Consider the following 17908-nt stretch of genomic DNA (forward strand, 5'->3'; position numbering starts at 1 on the left):
CCAACTTTAATGGGTCAGAGCCAAGAACTGTGATCATTAGTTAATTCTAGGGTTGTCGATTATTCGCAGTTAACTCACGCGATTAACTAAAAAAAAAACTATTGTGATTAAAAAAATTAATCGTGATTAATCGCACTGTTTAACAATAGAATACCAATTGAAATTTATTAAATATTTTGGATGTTATTCTACATTTTCGTATACTGTATTCTGTGTTGTAATTGAAATCAAAGTATATATTATTTTGGATTACAAATATTTGCACTATAAAAATGACAAACAAAATAAATAGTATTTTTCAATTCACCTCATACACGTACCATAGTGCAATCTCTGTCGTGAAAGTGCAACTTACAAATGTACTTTTTTTTGTTACATAACTGTATTCAAAAACAAGACAATGTAAAACTTCAGAGCCTACAAATCCACTCAGTCCTACTTCTCATTCAGCCAATCGCTAAGATAAACATGTTTGCTTACATTTACAGGAGATAATGCTGCCCTCTTCTTATTTACAATGTCATCAGAAAGTGAGAACAGGCATTCACATGGCACTTTTGTAGTCAGCATTGCAATTTATTTCCTTGCCAGATATGCTAAACATTCGTATGCCCCTTCATGCTTCGACCACCATTCTGGAGGACGTGCTTCCATGCTGATGGCGCTCGTTTAAAAAAAATGCGTTAATTTAAATTTGTGACTGAACTCCTTGGGGGAGAATTATACGTGCAGCATTATCTCCTGCAAATGTAAATAAACTTGTTTGTCTTAGCGATTGGCTGAACAAGAAGTAGGACTGAGTGAACTTGTAGGTGCTAAAGTTTTACATTGTTTTATTTTTGAATGCAGGTTTTTTTGTACATAATTTTACATTTGTAAGTTCAACTTTCATGATAGAGATTGCATTGCAGTACTTGTATTAGGTGAATTGAAAAATACTATTTTTGTTTTTACAGTGCAAATATTTGTAATCAAAAACAAATATAAAGTGAGCACTGTACACTTTGTATTCTGTGTTGTAATTGAAATCAATATATTTGAAAATGTAGAAAACATCCAAATATATTTAAATAAATGGTATTCTATTATTGTTTAACAGTGTGATTAATCACGATTACTTTTTTTAATTGCTTGACAGCCCTAGTTAATTTTCAATTTGGAGTTCAGGATGAGGTTGTGGAAAGAGAGTCCAGGACATGGGGCACAGATCCTGGTTTTGTAGAAAAGGACAGAAGTGAACCTTTTTCATTTTGTTTGCAAATATCTAAAATGTTTAAGTTTCAGAATATTAAGAGTATTTGCCTATATCAATTTAAACAGTATCCGAAGATCTTAGGGCTGAGTTTTCAGTGGTGGAAAACTTAAGGTTATAAAGGGGGGAGAGGTAAATTTAAGATATAATATGGAGTTAAAGAAGCAGTAAGTTTTGCCTCCTGGGTCAGTGTTCTGTTCATGGTTAAACAGAAAATGTTAATTTCTTAACAAAATATAAAAGTTGTTTTTTAAGGGAAACGACCAGTGATTAGATTACTACATGCCTTATTTCTAATCCGCAAGGGAATTATATTAAAAATAATGGGAACAAAGAACATGATAGCATTTATAGGGAGAGCAAGGTGTTATAAAAATGCTATGGAAATTACTAGAATTAAAGGGCTCAATCCTTGTGTAGTATTTACATAGCACTCCAAATTAGTTAAAACACAGTTTAGCACAAATTTTGGGGTGTTGAGGTCAAACAGTTCTTACTCATGGAAATGCCCACATTGAAGGTGATGGGGCTACTCACATTTAGTAAGAGTTTCAAGACCCATAATGAGCTCTGAGACACCAGCTTTCAGACCTAGACTTAGTGTCCTCTCGCCCATTTAATCTGGTAGTGTGCCTTCCTGCTTTCCTCCAGAGAACATTCCTCTTTATTTACTTTGTAGGGTTGATATAAACTGAAATTCTTGGTGTTAGCTATAGTGCATTGGTACTTGAAGATTGGACATTTAGTCCTCAGTTGGAACAAACTGTTTTTTAGAGACTTTGTTTTTATGAGCAGGTTTCATTGTTAGCTAGTACACCTGTAGCACACATGAATCTCGTAGTGTACTTCCTCTACTGTCCAGATTGTGATATCCAGAATCAAAAACAGTGAAAGATTTAAACCTACCTACCAATAAAATAAAAACCAAACTTCTCCTAAAATTATGTACTCTGCAGTTGTGGACTGGATTCCAACAAACCTCTGTAAAATCCTGGCAATCTACCTGTTCTAGAATTAGTGTAGACCTTCATATAGAGCTCATGTGGAGAGCAGAATGCTCATGCTATTATGGGTGCTGCTAGATGTTAGGGGCAGGAATTAGCTGTTTACCTGTCTTACATAGCGATATCTCTGGGAGCATGTTTGAAGATCTAAACTCTCTTGCACTAGCTCATTAAGAAATTGTAAATGCTATAGAGTGGTTTAGACATAATTGCTAGTGCGTGTAATAAATAAAAAAAAAATTAAATAAATGGAGATATCCTATCTCCTAGAACTGGAAGGGACCTTGAAAGGTCATCGAGTCCAGCCCCCCGCCTTCACTAGCAGGACCAAGTACTGATTTTTGCCCCAGATCCCTAAGTGGCCCCCTCAAGGATTGAACTCGCAACCCTGGGTTTAGCAGGCCAATGCTCAAACCACTGAGCTATCCCTCCCCCAATAGATAATCGTTGAAGGGAGACACATAGATACATGTAGTCTACTTACTGTATACTGCTTGGCATGTATCACCTATATGTAGATACCTCTATATTTTATCTTCATAGCCTTCCATGTAGATTGTGTATATACAAACATGTTAGTTACTGCTTGTGTATCATATTTTATAATTATATAAGATGCATTTGTTTAATTGAAACATTTCTGTGGGTTTCAAGTATTCTTACCAGTTTTGTTTCTTTGCAGCTTTTTCTGCACAAGCGAATCAGCTCTTTACTCCTCATGGTTCTAATCCTTCAACACCTGCTGCTACTCCAGTCCCTACCCCATCCCCTGTCAAGGCGATAAGCCATCCATTAGCACCTGCCAATGCAGTCATCCCTGGGATGAGCATGTCTACCCCTGTGCTTCCTGTTTTCCCAGGGCAGGTCTCCTCTTCCATCCATACATCTCAGCCATCCACCCCAACCCCATCTGTCATCAAATCCCTTTCATTGTCTGGTGTTCCTGTCACATCTGTTCATAGTGCAACCTCCATCCCTATTCCTGCAGTTTTCTCTGGACTGGCTTCTATCCCTGCTGCTACGCCAGCTCCACAAGCTTCTTCCACACCATGTGCCACACCTGCCTCTAATGAAGCTTTTGCATCTGCTTCTGCACCATTTGCTGGCCTCCCTTTTTCTGCAACCTCTTCAATTGCTTCAGTTAATAATCCTGCTCCATTGTCATCAGTTTTTGCTGGCCTCCCTTTGTCCTTGACCCCCACTCCTCAAGGGGTGTCTAGTCCCATTCCCTCTGCAATTGCTAGCTCTCCTGCCACTAGCATCTCTGGCCCACTTAGCTTGCCTAATCCAATTCTGTCTGTCTTAAAGGGATTTCTGACATCAAATGATACCTCATTAATCAGTGCTTTACCTTCTGCTGTGACAAGTGAGCTTGCCTCTTTATCTGCTCTTGCTAATCAAAGCTCTGAGCCTCCTGCCTCTTCTGTAAACAAATGTTATACCCCATCTGCCACACCTACACCTCAACGTTCTTCCACGCCAGGGCTGGCCATTTTCCCGGGTCTTCCATCTCCCTCTGTAGCTAATCCTAGTTCCACTCCCCCAACATTGCCAACTCAGTCACCATTAACCACTTCACAATCTATTATACCAGTCAGCTGTGGTGCCTCTGTTGCGCTTTTGCATGGTGCGAGCCCTACTAATCCCGAGCATCAGATTTCATCAGCCCCAGTTGCCACAGGTATTCCAGTTCTGGTCAAAACTGAACCCATGAGCCCTACTCTCTCAGCCTTCAAAGGCCCTTCTCATTCGGCTGGCCCATCTCATGGCACGCTAGGATTGTCAGCGCTTGGGCGTGCATATACCTCTGCAACTTCAGTGCCAGTCAGTTTACCTAGTTCCCTTAATCCAGCATTATCAGGTCTCTCCTCTTTGAGTGCTCCCTTAAACAGCTCCACGTCTCTTGCCTCCATTTCCCTTGCCCCACATGCTTCCTCTGCTCCAGTTGCCCCAGTATTTAATGGACTTCCTCCCTTCACGTCTCTGACCAGTAACTTTGCTTTTACTGGTAACCCAGCACTTACACCACCGGTCACTGTCCCAGGGTCTTTGTTAGCCACTCCATCTACAACTGCTTCATCTGTGTCTGCTTCTCATGTGAATTCTACAGCAGCTGTTCTCTCCGGACTCTCTGCTTCAGCAACAGTCTCTGCTCCACCCTTTCCGCTTAACTTGTCCAGTGCCGTCCCCTCCCTATTTTCTGTCACCCAGGGGCCTCTGGGATCATCAAACCCATCCTTTCCTGGTTTCCCTGTCTCTAACACACCCACTGTCACTCCAGCTCTCCCTTCTTTCCCTGGCCTCCAGGCATCTTCTACAGTAGCAGCAGTTGCACCGCTGCCGGCAGCTGCCACAGCCCCATCTCCGGCTCCGGTCCTGCCAGGGTTTGCCTCGGCCTTTAGCTCAAACTTCAACTCTGCACTTGTTGCACAGGCTGGGTATGTTTCTGTTTCTGAAGGAGGTCAAAACCATTTCTTTCTCGGCAAAACACTGATTTACTTTAGACATAGATGGTATTTCCAGGCATAGTTATAAAGTACTTTTAATATTTTAAATGCTTACTTCAGCAGTAGATTTTCATCTGTCTTTAGAATTTAAATGAGGAGGCCAGTCTATATTTTGCAACTAGTGTACAGGATTACAGTTTCTATAAGGTCCAATCCTGCAAGGTGATGAGTGTCCTCAGCGCCATGTTGAGGGTACGTGGCATCTCCTACAACATGCTAGGATTTTGCAAGAATGGGTCTAAAATATGTATCAATTGACATACTCAGGTAATAGCAGACAATATCCTAGCCTTTTCTGTGTCAAGAAAAACATCCAGCACTACATTTTCACCTACAAAATATTCATGCACAAGCAGGTAACCGCACACAAGATACTGGCTTGCATGCTCAAGTTGCAGGTGTGTACCAGTGTCCTGGCTTGTACATGCAAACATTGTGTGGGTGGCAGCTTAGGTGTTCTGTTTGGGAAACTTAGTTAACTGAGGTTTAGAAACCCTGGTGCTCTAGCAAGATAAGAAATCTAGGATAAAATATTGTTGAAAGTGTTCCTAATGACTGCCATGTCTTGATTATTTCAGCTTGACTTCTGGGCTGCAAACCCCAGGAAATACAGTTTTCCCTGGACTCTTGTCTCTTCCTGGTATCCCTGGATTTACCCAAAGTGCCGCACAGTCTTCCCTGCAGGAATTGCAGCATAGTGCAGCAGCGCAATCAGCGCTACTACAGGTAAGCTGCATATGTCTTGATATTTCACTGCCTTAAGGCCCCACTGGAGCATTAATTGTTCAATCAAATCTTCGCTTTTAGAAAGTACAGCTTACTTTAAAGAATTGGCTACAAGGCTGATACAGTACACTCTGATAATCCAACATCCAGTTGTCTGAAGATAGTCCTGTCCCCCAAGAGCAACAGCTATCATCAATGGCACTTCAGCTGACTTTCTATAAAGACTATGGATGTGTCAAATTCTTTCTTATGGGTGGCATTGTAAAAGTGGGGAGGAGGAAAGAAGGGGACAGATCTGACTTGTAAAATTTGTAATATCTTGATCTAGTGCACTGACCTGGGTTCTGTTCCTAACACTAATTTTGTGATTTTAGGCAAATCACTTAATCTGTGCTTCATTTTTACAGACAGAGAAACCGTTTGCTTTGTAAAGTCTTTAAGATCTACAGATGGAAAATGATAAGGGAACAAAGAATTACCTACAGGATTTTAAAATTATACCCATATATATTGTACGAATAGAAGACATTGTTCTTGTTTGCATGCTTTGATCACTGAAATTATAACTTAAATATAGATCTTAGTTAAAAATACAATAAGGTTGTGAAGGAAGATTTAAGATTAGAAAATTAGTGAAACTCTTCTTAAAACCTCAGTCTCAAATGAAGCCATCTGGAAAACCACCCCTCTTTACCGTCTCTGTGAATCAGACTGCTTTCCTAGTGTTCTGTAGTGGCTGTAGCATAGATATAGCCTGAGTCACACCTAGGAAGGAACATAAAAGGCAATAAGAAGAGGGTTTATGAATATATCAGGAGCAAGAGAAAGACAAAGGAAGGTGTAGGTCCTCTACTTAGCAGGCCAGGAGAGCTAATAATGGACAACATCAAGAAGGCTGAGATGTTTAATGCCTATTGTGCTTCATTCTTCACTAAAAATGTAAATTGTGGCCAGATACATAACAAAATTAATATTTGCAACAAGGGGTAAGGAATGCAAGCCAAAATAGGGAAAGAGCAAGTTAAAGACTATTTAGATACGTTGGATGTATTTAAATTGACAGGGCCTGATGAAATTTACCCTAAAGTACTTAAGGAATTAGCTGAAACAATCTCAGAACCATTAATGATTATCTTTGAGAACACATGAAGGATGGTTAAGGCCTCAGAGGACCGGAGAAGCACAAATCTAGTACCTGTCTTTAAAATGGGGAACAAAGAGGACCTGGAGAAATTATAGACCAGTCAGCTGAACTTGGATACGTGGAAAGATACTGGAAAAAATTATTAAACAATCAGTTTATAAGCAGGTAGAGGATAATAGGTTGTAAGGAATAGTCAGCATGGATTTGTCAAGAACATATTATTCCAAACCAACCTAATTTCCTTCTTTGACAGGGTTACTGGTCTAGTGGATGCGGGGAAGCTGTATGCATGATATCTTAATTTTACTAAAGCTTTTCATACAGTTTCACAGGACAGTCTCATAATCAAACTAGGGAAATGCAGTCTAGATGAAATTACTGTAAGGTGGGTGCAAAATTGGGTCAAAGACTTACTCAAAGAAGTAGTTATCGATGGTTTGCTGTCAAACTTGGAAGATGTATTGGTGTGTGTGTGGGAGTCCATAGGGGTCTGTCCTGGGTCGGGCACTAGTCAATATTTTCATTAATGACTTGGATAATGGAGTGGAGAGTGTGTTTATAAAAATGTAGCAGAGGTGGCAAGCACCTTGGAAGACAGCATTAGAATTCAAAATAACCGTAACAAATTGTCTTGAAATCAACAAGACAATAAAGACAAGTGCAAAGTACTACACTTAGGAAGGAAAAATCAAATCCACATCTACAAAATGGGAAATAACTGGCTAGGCAGTAGTGCTGCAGAAAAGGATCTGGGGATTACAGTGGATCCCAAATTGAATATGAATCAACAATGTGATTCAGTTGCAAAAAGGGCTAATATCATTCTAGGGTGTATTAACAGGAATATCTTGTGTCAGACACAAGAGGCAATTGTCCCGCTGTATTTGGCACTGATGAGGCCTTAGCTGGACTACTGTGTCCAGTTCTGGGTATCACGCTTCAGGAGAGATAGGGACAAACTGAAGAGAGTCTAGAAGAGAGCAACAAAAATGGTAAAAGGACCTGATCGCTGAGGAAAGGCTAAAAAAACCCCAACAAACTCTGTATATTAAGTCTTGAGAAAAGAAGACTGGGAGCGGGACCCGAAAAGTCTTCAAATTACGTTAAGGACTGTCATAAAGAGGATGGGGCTCAATTGTTCTCCGTGTCCACTGAAGGTAGAACAAGTAATGGCTTAATCTGCAGCAAGGAAGATTTAGATTTTGGGGGGAGAGATAGCTCAGTGGTTTGAGCATTGGCCTGCTAAACCCAGGGTTGTGAGTTCAATCCCTGAGGGGTTGTTAAAGAACTGCCTACGCTTAGATATACTTCCTTCCCATCTCCCTCCTCTGCAGCACACCCAACATGCTATTCTGAAACTTCTCTTGTTAAAAGTTCTGTACCATGAACAGGAATAGTTCTATGCATGGCTTTTTGCTTTTTTAAAAGTTCCTTCCTAACCTGCTTGTTTTCTCTTTATTGAAGGCACATTCAGCTTCAGCTCTAGAGAACTATCCAGCTCAGCCTGATGGTTTTACTAGCTATCCCTCTGCACCAGGAACACCATTTTCACTGCAGACAAGTCTACCCCAGAGTGGATGGCAATAAATATCATCTTTTTCTTGACAAGCAAGACATATTTGAAGACTGAAGTGGTGGCTTGACAGAGTCTGATCCTGTTGCCATTAAGTCGATGGCAAAATACCCATTGACTTCAATGGGGACATGATCTGGCCCAGAAATTGGGACAGAGAAGCAAGACGAGAGTGAAGAGCTTCTGGGAAACTGTTCTTGTGTCAGATTACAAACAAATCCATGATTACTCTTGCTTTTAAACAATTTGGGATGTGATCCTGTGATGTGCTGAACATCCTCAACTTCCTCTGTAGCTGGGGAGCTGGGTGTTTGGTTCCTCATAGGACCAGGCCCTTTAAACACAGACTTCCTGTGTAATTAGAACAATTGGCAGCCAAACGGTATGGGGAAAATGGTATTCTAAATAGTGTGTGGTATTTTTCACCCATCATTCTTTTCAAATTTGTATGGTATGTGTGGTAATGTAGAAAGAACATCTAGATTGAAATTAGACACTTAAAGCTGTAGACAATCCTTAGTGTAGATGCACATCTCTCGTTACCATCAGTAAGAGTTATGTGCACAGATCAAGGTCCGTGTATGGCTCTTGGGATTTATTCTCTCCTTCATATGCATGAGTAACTCTTTATTAGTATCAATAGTATGTTGAGGGGAGACTAGATCAGGTTCTTAAAATGCCATATGAAATACTGTTGTGGACCTGCTGCTGAATACTCCTCTATCTGAGTCAGAACAGAAGGAAGCCAGACAATGATGCTGTACTGTATTCTGGGATAGGAACTAGTTACTTTTAATTGAGTAAAGTTTAGCTAGTGAGGAACACTTCTTTACAGAAATGCAAACAAGCCTTTCATTTTGTCTCCAGGATATGCTCTTTACCATCCCCCTATGTTAATGGAAGTAATTGTATTGCACATAGACTACCTATCCATCACTGTTTGCTGCAGGCTTTTGTGAATGTTTACAGTCATGGACCAAATTTTGCTCTCACACTCATGTAACCAAAATTTGGTTATATTCCATGGAATAGCAAGTGTGTAAGTGAGTGCAGAATTTGGGCTATGGATTTTTAGCATTTTTCTTTGGAAAACGTACATGATTTTAAAGGTAAATAACTGAATTAACTGCATTGGCTAGGAATGGTATGACACAGCATATGGAAAGGTCTTGCTTTGTAAGTAAAATGCAGTGTGTGCACTCATAATAATTGTAGTACCTGTGGCAGTGTGTAACACATCATTGAATATCATCTGTTTAAGAAAAACTCTTGATCAAGTTCTAAAAGACAATAGAGATGATATGCAATCATGTGGTTTTAAAATAAACTGTAGAAGATATACTGTAGAACAGTTCTGCACCTAGAGTTTTACTTTTTTAAAGATGGATTCTGCTGGAAGACGTTGCTAATGTATTTTCTTTCAATGTGTGAACAAACTTTTTTAAAACATTAATGGGAATTCCTGTATTAGTTTTTAACACAATTTTTTAAAATAAGTTTACACTCATGGCACAAAGGCTTTAGTGACTATTTGCCTAGTAGTTTATAAAACACTTGAATAAACAATTTTTTACAAAAAAATTTCCTAAAGTTTTATCTTTCGATTAATCGAAATGAGAGATCCTATGGTATAATGTAGAATTTTATGCTGGAAATAATTTAGTTACTTAAAAACAAACAGTGCGATAATACAACAAATATCCTGCTGAGTGTGTCTGAATCAGAGCAGTATTTTAAATACATTATTTGATTCTATAATACTTTAAACTGCATGTAACTCTCAACAGCAATAAGAGTGACACAGCTGTTTTCAAATGTCTGAAATCTAACTTATCAGTGTATGAAAATCTTCCAAAGCAAGACAGAACAGTTGCTGCATACATGCTTTGATACTGAAGCTGGGAGAGGAGATGTCTGTTCAATGTTTTCTTCAACTTGGGCTCAATCCTAGAGTGTGCCGAGCAGCCTCGTTTTTCTTTGAGGTCATCTTGTGGGTTCAGCTGTCTTTTTCCAAAACTGTATTTCATTGCACAACTATTACTGTCTAGCACTTGGTTAGTTTTCAGGAGGAGGAAGATAAGGTAACAGATAAGGTTTCTTGTTTCAATTTAATATCTTGGAAGATAAGCATTGTGTGTTAGTGAGGATAGATACTGTCAAACATAGAACCTGCACCATTTTGGGGGCTAGGATATGTAGTACATGTCCAGAAACATTAAGGCAATTGGCCAAATTTGGATCTAGTGTAAGTGGTTGTGACTCCATTGAAGACAGTGCAGTTGCTGTACCTGTTTCCATCAAATCCAAATTTGGCCATGGTATATTATGTCATTGAGTTTGCCTGTAAAATCTCTAATCTTCTTATAGTGCTTTACAACAAATATTAGGCATCAGATATGATACTTGTATACAATACATAGAAAATTTGAAAATTTGGCTGTGGTTTGGCTACAAAATATGTGATTCTGGCTACCCACTTCACTCCCCATGTAGGGAGACTGTTTCTGACCCAGCTGTATTAAAATGTGAACCACCTCAGTTAGTTCCGTTTTCCAAAGATACAGCAGATATTTAAACTCTCTGGAGATGAATTTTATAAAGCACTAGAATGTCTTGGGTCAGGCATCCAAGTGCAGGTCAAGTGTTGTCTTTTAGTTCACACCAGATGTACAGGCTTTCCTTTGGGAGTTAATACAAGGAAAAGCCTATTTAAAAATTATCCAGAAGAGCCAATGTCAATTTGCTTCCCATACTCTTTCCCACATCAATTACTGATTTGTGAATATTTTACCATAGAGTACTGTAATCAGTATTAGATAAGGAACTTCAGTAACCTTGATTTTGTTAATGCAAGCAACAGTGATCACCAGTACAGTATATTTAGTTCCATGTTTTCAGTTTTTATTTGTTTAAAAAAAAAAATTCTGGGAATATTTTTGTGTTTATTTTCCAAATATTAAAACCGGGATGAAATCGAGTTTAAAAAAAATGAGAAACATTGGGGAAAAAAGAGAACCCCAAAAACTTTCATAATATACACATTTTACTACAGTATAATTGAAACTTCTGTTTTTTGTACAAAGGTGTTTTTTGTCTCTCTCAGAGCTAGTAGTTTTTCTCTAAATCGTGGTTTGCGTATGCTCACATGATTTTTTTTTTTTTTTTTTTCCAAAGTGTCCTCACTCATGTTGAGTCTCTTGCTGTCTTGGAGGTAGTCCAAATTTGAAAATATGCACTCTGTGTCAATAGATCCAGAGGATACACTCAAAGCTTGCTGTGCCACTTTGCTGAAGTGGGAAGTGTCTTAATGACTGTTCCAAAAAACTAGCACATCCAATTTCACATTGTCAGGGTTAGGCAAAGTAGTAAATTCCCTTTTCAGATTTGAAATTTCATCTTTAGAGGCAAATGGTTGAAATGCTCTGGCATAACGGTCATAGTCTGCTGCAAAATTCACCCTGAGGAAGGCGGGCAACATTCCAAAAACAATCTTTGTCACCAAACTTAGGGACCATGGTCCCCTCCCATTTTTCACTGAGCGATGTGTTGAAGGTTTTGAATGCTTTTTTGGCTTACTCATGTTCCGGGGTTGGAAAGATTTCCAAAAACAGCTGTTTTTTCTTGCCATATGTTTCTCTTGCACCTTTTGTGCTCAATTCAGCTGAGATTTTGCTTGTCAGGATCTGGTAAATGTCGGTATTGGCAAACGTGTTGGCAGTAGTCAGAGAAAACTCCAGCGTTTCAACAATGAACATTACCTTTGTGTGCTGAATCTGGCGGTCGTTTTGGTTATTTGCCAGTCTCTTCAGAGTTTCTGCTATAGAACCAACAAACTCAGGATGATCTAGGAGACGCACTAGCACAGCCCATGAATTATTTACATGATGGGCAGTGAAATCCAAGCTCATCCACTGATGTGGCACAAGAAGGGTAGGTAATCGGCAGTTAGCTCTGCACTTGTCTCGCATTGTGTAAAACAAAGCCTTCAAGTTGTTCGCATGCTTGAAAACGTCCCCGAATCCAATGATGGCAAAATGTCATGTCTTTCATTTCTTCTGTAACAGTAGCTGCTGACAGCACAACATTAATCAGATGAGCAGGACAGGTAATGCTTAGCAGCTCTGGTTTCTGATTGAGTTAAATCTGTGCAAACGTAGCTATGTAGGAAGCAAAATCTGTGTTAGTTGTGGCCACATTTTCCCAAGTTAGTTGGTACATCTCAAACATGTCAGTGATTGCTGCATTGACAAAACGGCTGTCAGCAGAAGGGATGAATGTCACATCAGCACAAAACAATGCGGGTTTATTTGCTTTGAAATCAAAAAATGAAAACAAGGCCAAGAATCAGACGGTCCAAGGCATTAGGAGACCTGTAAAAAATCAGACTAGACACCACATTTCCATCAATTTGTTCCATCGATTTAGATACTAAAGCATCATTTTCTTTTAGATTCGTACGAGTGAGATTGTCTGCATTAGGCAGGGATTTTGCTGCTGGACAGTATTGTAACACAAAGTCACCAATAGGCTCCTGCAATTAACAGCGGTTGTCTGGCAAAACAAAGAGCACACACAAATTCATTGACAGAATTGTGCTGTGTTCTTCATTAAAGCCTTGGTGTAAGATCCTGATACTGACTGTTTATCCCGACACTCGCTCTCTTTTTTAAGCTGCTTGTGTCGCTTGCTTTCGACATGCTCCTTTATTTGGCCAGCATGAGCACTGACCTCAATGCTGCAGTACTTGCAGTGCAATGAGTCTTCTTCACGCTCATCTTTACTTCTCTTGAAAATTAATAAGCACTGATTTTCTTGTTGGTATTCAGGCATAGATTTGCATTTTCACCCCATGTTTACCTTTTTAGCTTATCTATCTGTAACCACCAAGAAGTTTACCTAGGTTCCTGGAGCTCTGTGTGCTGGTAGTTCAGGGAGAGACACACTGTCCCTGATAGTAAGGAAGAGCCAAGGTCAAACTCAGACTCTGCTAGATAGCCAAGGGGGAGAGAAGAGAGGCACTATGTAGAACAGGGGTGCCTGTTGGTTTGGAGAAGGATTGCAGGTGGTCCTGCTCAGAGGATGGGGCAGAGTGAAATGATTGGCAAGGGAAAGCCCAGGAAGAAGAGCTAGCCTGACCAATTGAGAGTGAAATGCCCTCCCCTGGGATCCCTGGAGGGGGGAGAAGCCATTTTGGGGGTAGTCTGGAGCCAGCCACAGAAAGGGCAGGATTGGGTGTGTGGGGATCCAGAAGAACCCAGCCCAGTCCAGCCAAACCCGTAAGGAGATTGACACTAAAGGAGGTATCCGGGTGGATAGGAGCATTACATATTTTTATCTGTGGAGGCTTGATTGTTTAAATTCAGCGCTACACTAAATTGACACACAGAAATAGGTGGGCAGCATCTCCTTGCGAGCCAATCACTGCGCAATATTAACGTTTGATTTTTCTTCCCAACCTCCCCTGTATGTGTTCTGTGCTTTACTCTATAGAACTGCTGCAATCTCAGAACTGCAGGACACAACAGTCACGTAAAGTGTTAGTGTTTAACAAAAAGAAGTACCCCCTCCCCCAAAATACTGACTGGATCAATAAATGGGTGTAAATCAGTAACAACTGAACTCCTTTTATTAAAAATCTGGTAATTTATCAGTGAAAATCAGTAAAAACTGAAAAGGCAGAACACTAAATATATTTCAACTTAAAGTTTCAATATTCAATATTTCAATTTGCTTAATGCTCCAACACTCTGTTTCAGAAACCTTGTTGGCATCAAGGAACAACATGTTCTTGGGCAGACGCCGCAGTGAACCAAGGAGGCTATGCCCACACTGTGGTGTGTAGCTACATGTGCCAGGGAAAGGCTCTAGCAGTGGGGAGGCAGCAGGGAAAGGCTCCCCACTGCTGAGCCTTTCCCCACTGCAGGAGTCTGTCACTGCAGTGGGGAAAGGCTCTGCCAGCTGACGGAGCCTTTCCCTGCCCAGGGGTGAAAGTAACTTAAAGGACTTACCGGTACGCCGGAGTCCTGAGCGCGGGCGTGGCCTCAACCAGAAGAGGCGGGGCCTTTCAAGATTTAAAGGCCCTGGGGCTCCGGCTGTGGCTGGGAGCCCCAGGGCCTTTAAATCACCCTGGAGCTACCAGCTGCAGAGGCGGCTGGGAGCCCCAGGGCTCAGGGGTGAATTAAAGAGCTTGGGACTCCAGTCGCCGCGGAGCTCCGGGCCCTTTAAATCACCGTGGGAGCCATGCTGCTGCTACCCACGGGGTGGCAGGGCTTGTGCGGGGATTTAAAGGGCCAAGTGCTCCTGCCACAGCGGGGAGCCCTGGGCCCTTTAAATCGCCTCCGGAGCCCTGCAGGCCGAGGTATGTGCTGGCCGACCTTCCCGCAGCCCGCATTGGCCTGGGACGGTGAGCCAGTGGGAGCTGCGGACGCGGTAGGTAAACAAACTGGCCCGGCCCGCCAGGGGCTTTCCCTGGCGATCCCTGTAGACTTTGTCCTACAGTGCCTCTATGCTTTGTTCTCAGTGTTCCGTAGTACTTATAAGGAAAGAATGCTAGCATGTATGTTATTGGCATGTTGGGGCATCACTCAAAGAGGGAATAGTTAAGATTGCCTTGCAGGAGTGGTGTGTACCTTTACCTTTGTATTTCCTGGTTTTCAGATGCTTAAACGTAACTAAAGCTGATATTCTGGAAAGGCACAAAGCACCACTAGGCAATCTTATAGCTGCATTAACAAAGGTTTTGGGCAATTAATTTCCTGGTTCTTTAAAAAAAATAATTTCTCAACACCTGCATGTTCCACAGCCCTGATCTCCCCCCTTCACTGCCTCTCTCGCCTTGACAAGGATTAAACCAGCCATAGAAGGCACTGGAGGCATGTTAGGCTCTTCAGTGTCCCTGTGTCATTGTTGTGTCTCCCATCTACATCCACAACTGCTCAGCTCTGACTGTCTCCTTCCCTCCCCATACTTTTCTGCACTGGTCTGACCTCCCCTTTTCCCCTAGATGGAGCAGCATTGGTTGAAAGGGGCTCTTCCCCACGGCAGGAGGAGAGTTCTGGGTCCCTTCCCCTAATCGGGGAGCAGTGGATAGGAGAGGAGCCTCTGAGCCACCTCCCGTGGCCTGGTAAGGTGTAGCATGATGAGGAACTGTTGAAGAGTTTGTTGAGGAGGGCATAGATGGCTCTATATCCTTTCCTCCAAGAAGTATGTCACGGGCGGGGAAGGTGCCCAATTCCCCCCATCATAGTTCTGCTCTCTCAGCACTTTCTAGCTCCCCCTCTAATAAACACCCCCATCCTGATTACCCCTAATTTGACCACTAGCTCTACCCATGAGGCATAGTAAAGGTTAAGACCATGTGAGCCAATGTGGGTTTTAGCGCATTTAGAATAATCATCCCTTAAACAGCAAGTGACTCTCATAACTGCTGCTCCACTCCACTACCCACCCAAGCAAAACCATGTTCATAGTTTATGTATTTCACGCTTTTTGGGGGTTCTGACTATTAACACCTTTAAAAATATGTAATGATTTCAGATGCTTTCTCCCAAAGAAACTGGGCAGGAAACTGTAAAACTCAATCTCTGATTGCCCAAAGGGAAATACAGCAACACTCTTTCAGGGAAAAGAAAAATACCAGCTGCTTAGTCATCTTCCAAGGGACATATTTATGATCCCCATCAGGATTTCTCAGTAGGCAGCAGGGAGCAATTATTATTACTGTTATGTTTTAATAGGTTTTTACATAACTATCAAACATGTAAACGACTGTGCAGATATTGTTTCTAATTAACAGCATTATTTTCAGTAAAATCAGAAAAAAATAACATTTTCTGGGACACTGTTACTTGTGTGGGGTCTGCTTCAGGAACATGCAACGCATGAAGCATGAACCTACTTTCCCATCCCTCCTCTCACTCCCCCCCCCAAGCATGCGCTGCATGGCTTCTGCTGGCTAGGGGGGGAGGCAGATTTGATCCAGTTGTGCATATACCTGGATGACTTCCCCTTTGAAAGGCCACCAGGTGGCAGCAAAGAGAAGGGACTGAGGAGCAGTCAAATCGCCCAACTTTTGCCCCAAGAAAGTAATTTATAGCCCAACAAGTCACCTGATGCCTTTCAAAAGTAGCCCAGTTGGTCACAAATTCCCAAGGCTGGCAACACTCAGCTGGAGCTAAAGAGTCCAGCAGCTCAGGTTGGTACCCCCACTTCCTCTTCAAGGCCAGGCAGCGGGGTTAGAACCGCAGGAGGAGCAGAAGTGAAGATGGAGCTGTGTGGGTTGAACAGATGGGGGAAACTGGAGGGCAGTGCCGTCCCTAGGGGGGTGTAACGCCAACAGACCCCGGTCATTGGCGGGTGGGATTTAACCGGGGACCTCTGGAGCTTAGTACATGAGTCTCTACCACATGAGCTAAAAGCCAACTGGCTGCTAGTTAAGGCTGTAGAGCAGATACATTTTATCTCTCTCTCTAAGTGGTCTCGGTGCCACTAGATAGGACAGAACACAACACCCAGGAGGTGTGTGGGTAACATGGGGCCTGGGACAACCCCGCCAGCCCAGGCCCCGCCCTATTCACCCCTTTCCCCCAAACCTCCACCCCGCCTCATGCTGGCTTCTGACCCTGCCCCCGAGCGATGCTGGGAGCCAGCGGGGTGGGGCGGGGCGGGGCAGGTGGGCTTGGGCCGGGTCACTTGCTGCTGCCAGCACCAGGCCCACCATTAACCTCCAGGCTGCCCTGGACCCCATGTCCCGAAGTGCGGCCTCCGCCCCCCCCCAAAAGCGCGGAGCCCAGGGCAGTTGCCCTGAGCCATCTTATGGACAGGATGGCTCTGCTGGAGGGACAGGATTAATTGCAGGATAGGGAACAGGCATGTGGGGTGAGAGCTCCTGGTGCAGCGGCCAAAAGCACATTACACAATACATTTGGGAGTGCGGGCAACACTAATTGGCCCACACAGGACGTGTATGCAGTGTAGTTATAACCATGTTGGTCCCGGGATATTAGCAAGCCAAGGTGGGTGAGGTAATATCTTTTATCAGACATTGGTCCAATAAAAGCTATTACCTTATCACACACAGGATGGGCAGGAGACGTTAAACACTCAAAAGCCAGCCCAAACACCAGAACATCATCTTTTTTATTTTAAATCTAATTTTTTTTGAGCCCCTCTCCTGAATTTTTGGGGTGCTGACCGATAATTTTTGAGCTCTTGGGTTTGGCAATGGTGTCAGATATCATTCCCAACATTTTCTTTTACTTTCAACGGAGAACTGCTGGAAAACAACAACAGATATTGTGAGAGTTTGGGGAATCTATGTAAACTTATACATTCCAGTTTGATTTTATGAACTCTCTCTAGTCTAGATGACTGTATTTTTCAGTGTGGAGCAGAACTGCAATGTCATGGTAGGAACAGACCATGACTGTGAATCTGAAACAAGGCCTTCCAGGGGCCCGTCACCTTTGACTATCTTTCACCTATGAGAGCAAGGAGTTTGGTAAAAAAAAAGAGGGTGGGAGTGGGAGGACAAGGTTAAAGCAAACTGGTTCTCCCAGTTTGTTTCCAGGGTTGTGATGATCTTGGGAGTCTGTCAATGTGCAATTTATTAATTCTGTTTGCGATTATGATGTTTGTATGGTTAAGACCAGATGATTATCTTTGCTGTGGTCATGCCTCATTTCCCTTGTGTTAAGGAGCCTG

General features: G+C 42.2%; 1 protein-coding gene across 2 annotated transcripts in view; it reads left to right on the plus strand.

Moving 5' to 3' along the window:
• Positions 1 to 9772, plus strand: part of PROSER1 (proline and serine rich 1) — a 28413-nt gene extending 18641 nt beyond the window's left edge. For both annotated transcript variants that reach the window (XM_065408476.1, XM_065408483.1), the window contains 4 exons: positions 2939 to 4694; positions 5342 to 5489; positions 6507 to 6509; positions 8098 to 9772. In XM_065408476.1, coding sequence (XP_065264548.1) covers positions 2939 to 4694; positions 5342 to 5489; positions 6507 to 6509; positions 8098 to 8220 — 2030 coding nt within the window. In that variant the 3' untranslated portion in view covers positions 8221 to 9772. The remainder of the gene's footprint in view (positions 1 to 2938; positions 4695 to 5341; positions 5490 to 6506; positions 6510 to 8097) is intronic.
• The last annotated feature ends 8136 nt before the right edge of the window (positions 9773 to 17908 follow it).

This window comes from Emys orbicularis, chromosome 1 (assembly GCF_028017835.1).
Source record: "Emys orbicularis isolate rEmyOrb1 chromosome 1, rEmyOrb1.hap1, whole genome shotgun sequence".
NCBI lineage: Eukaryota > Metazoa > Chordata > Testudines > Emydidae > Emys > Emys orbicularis.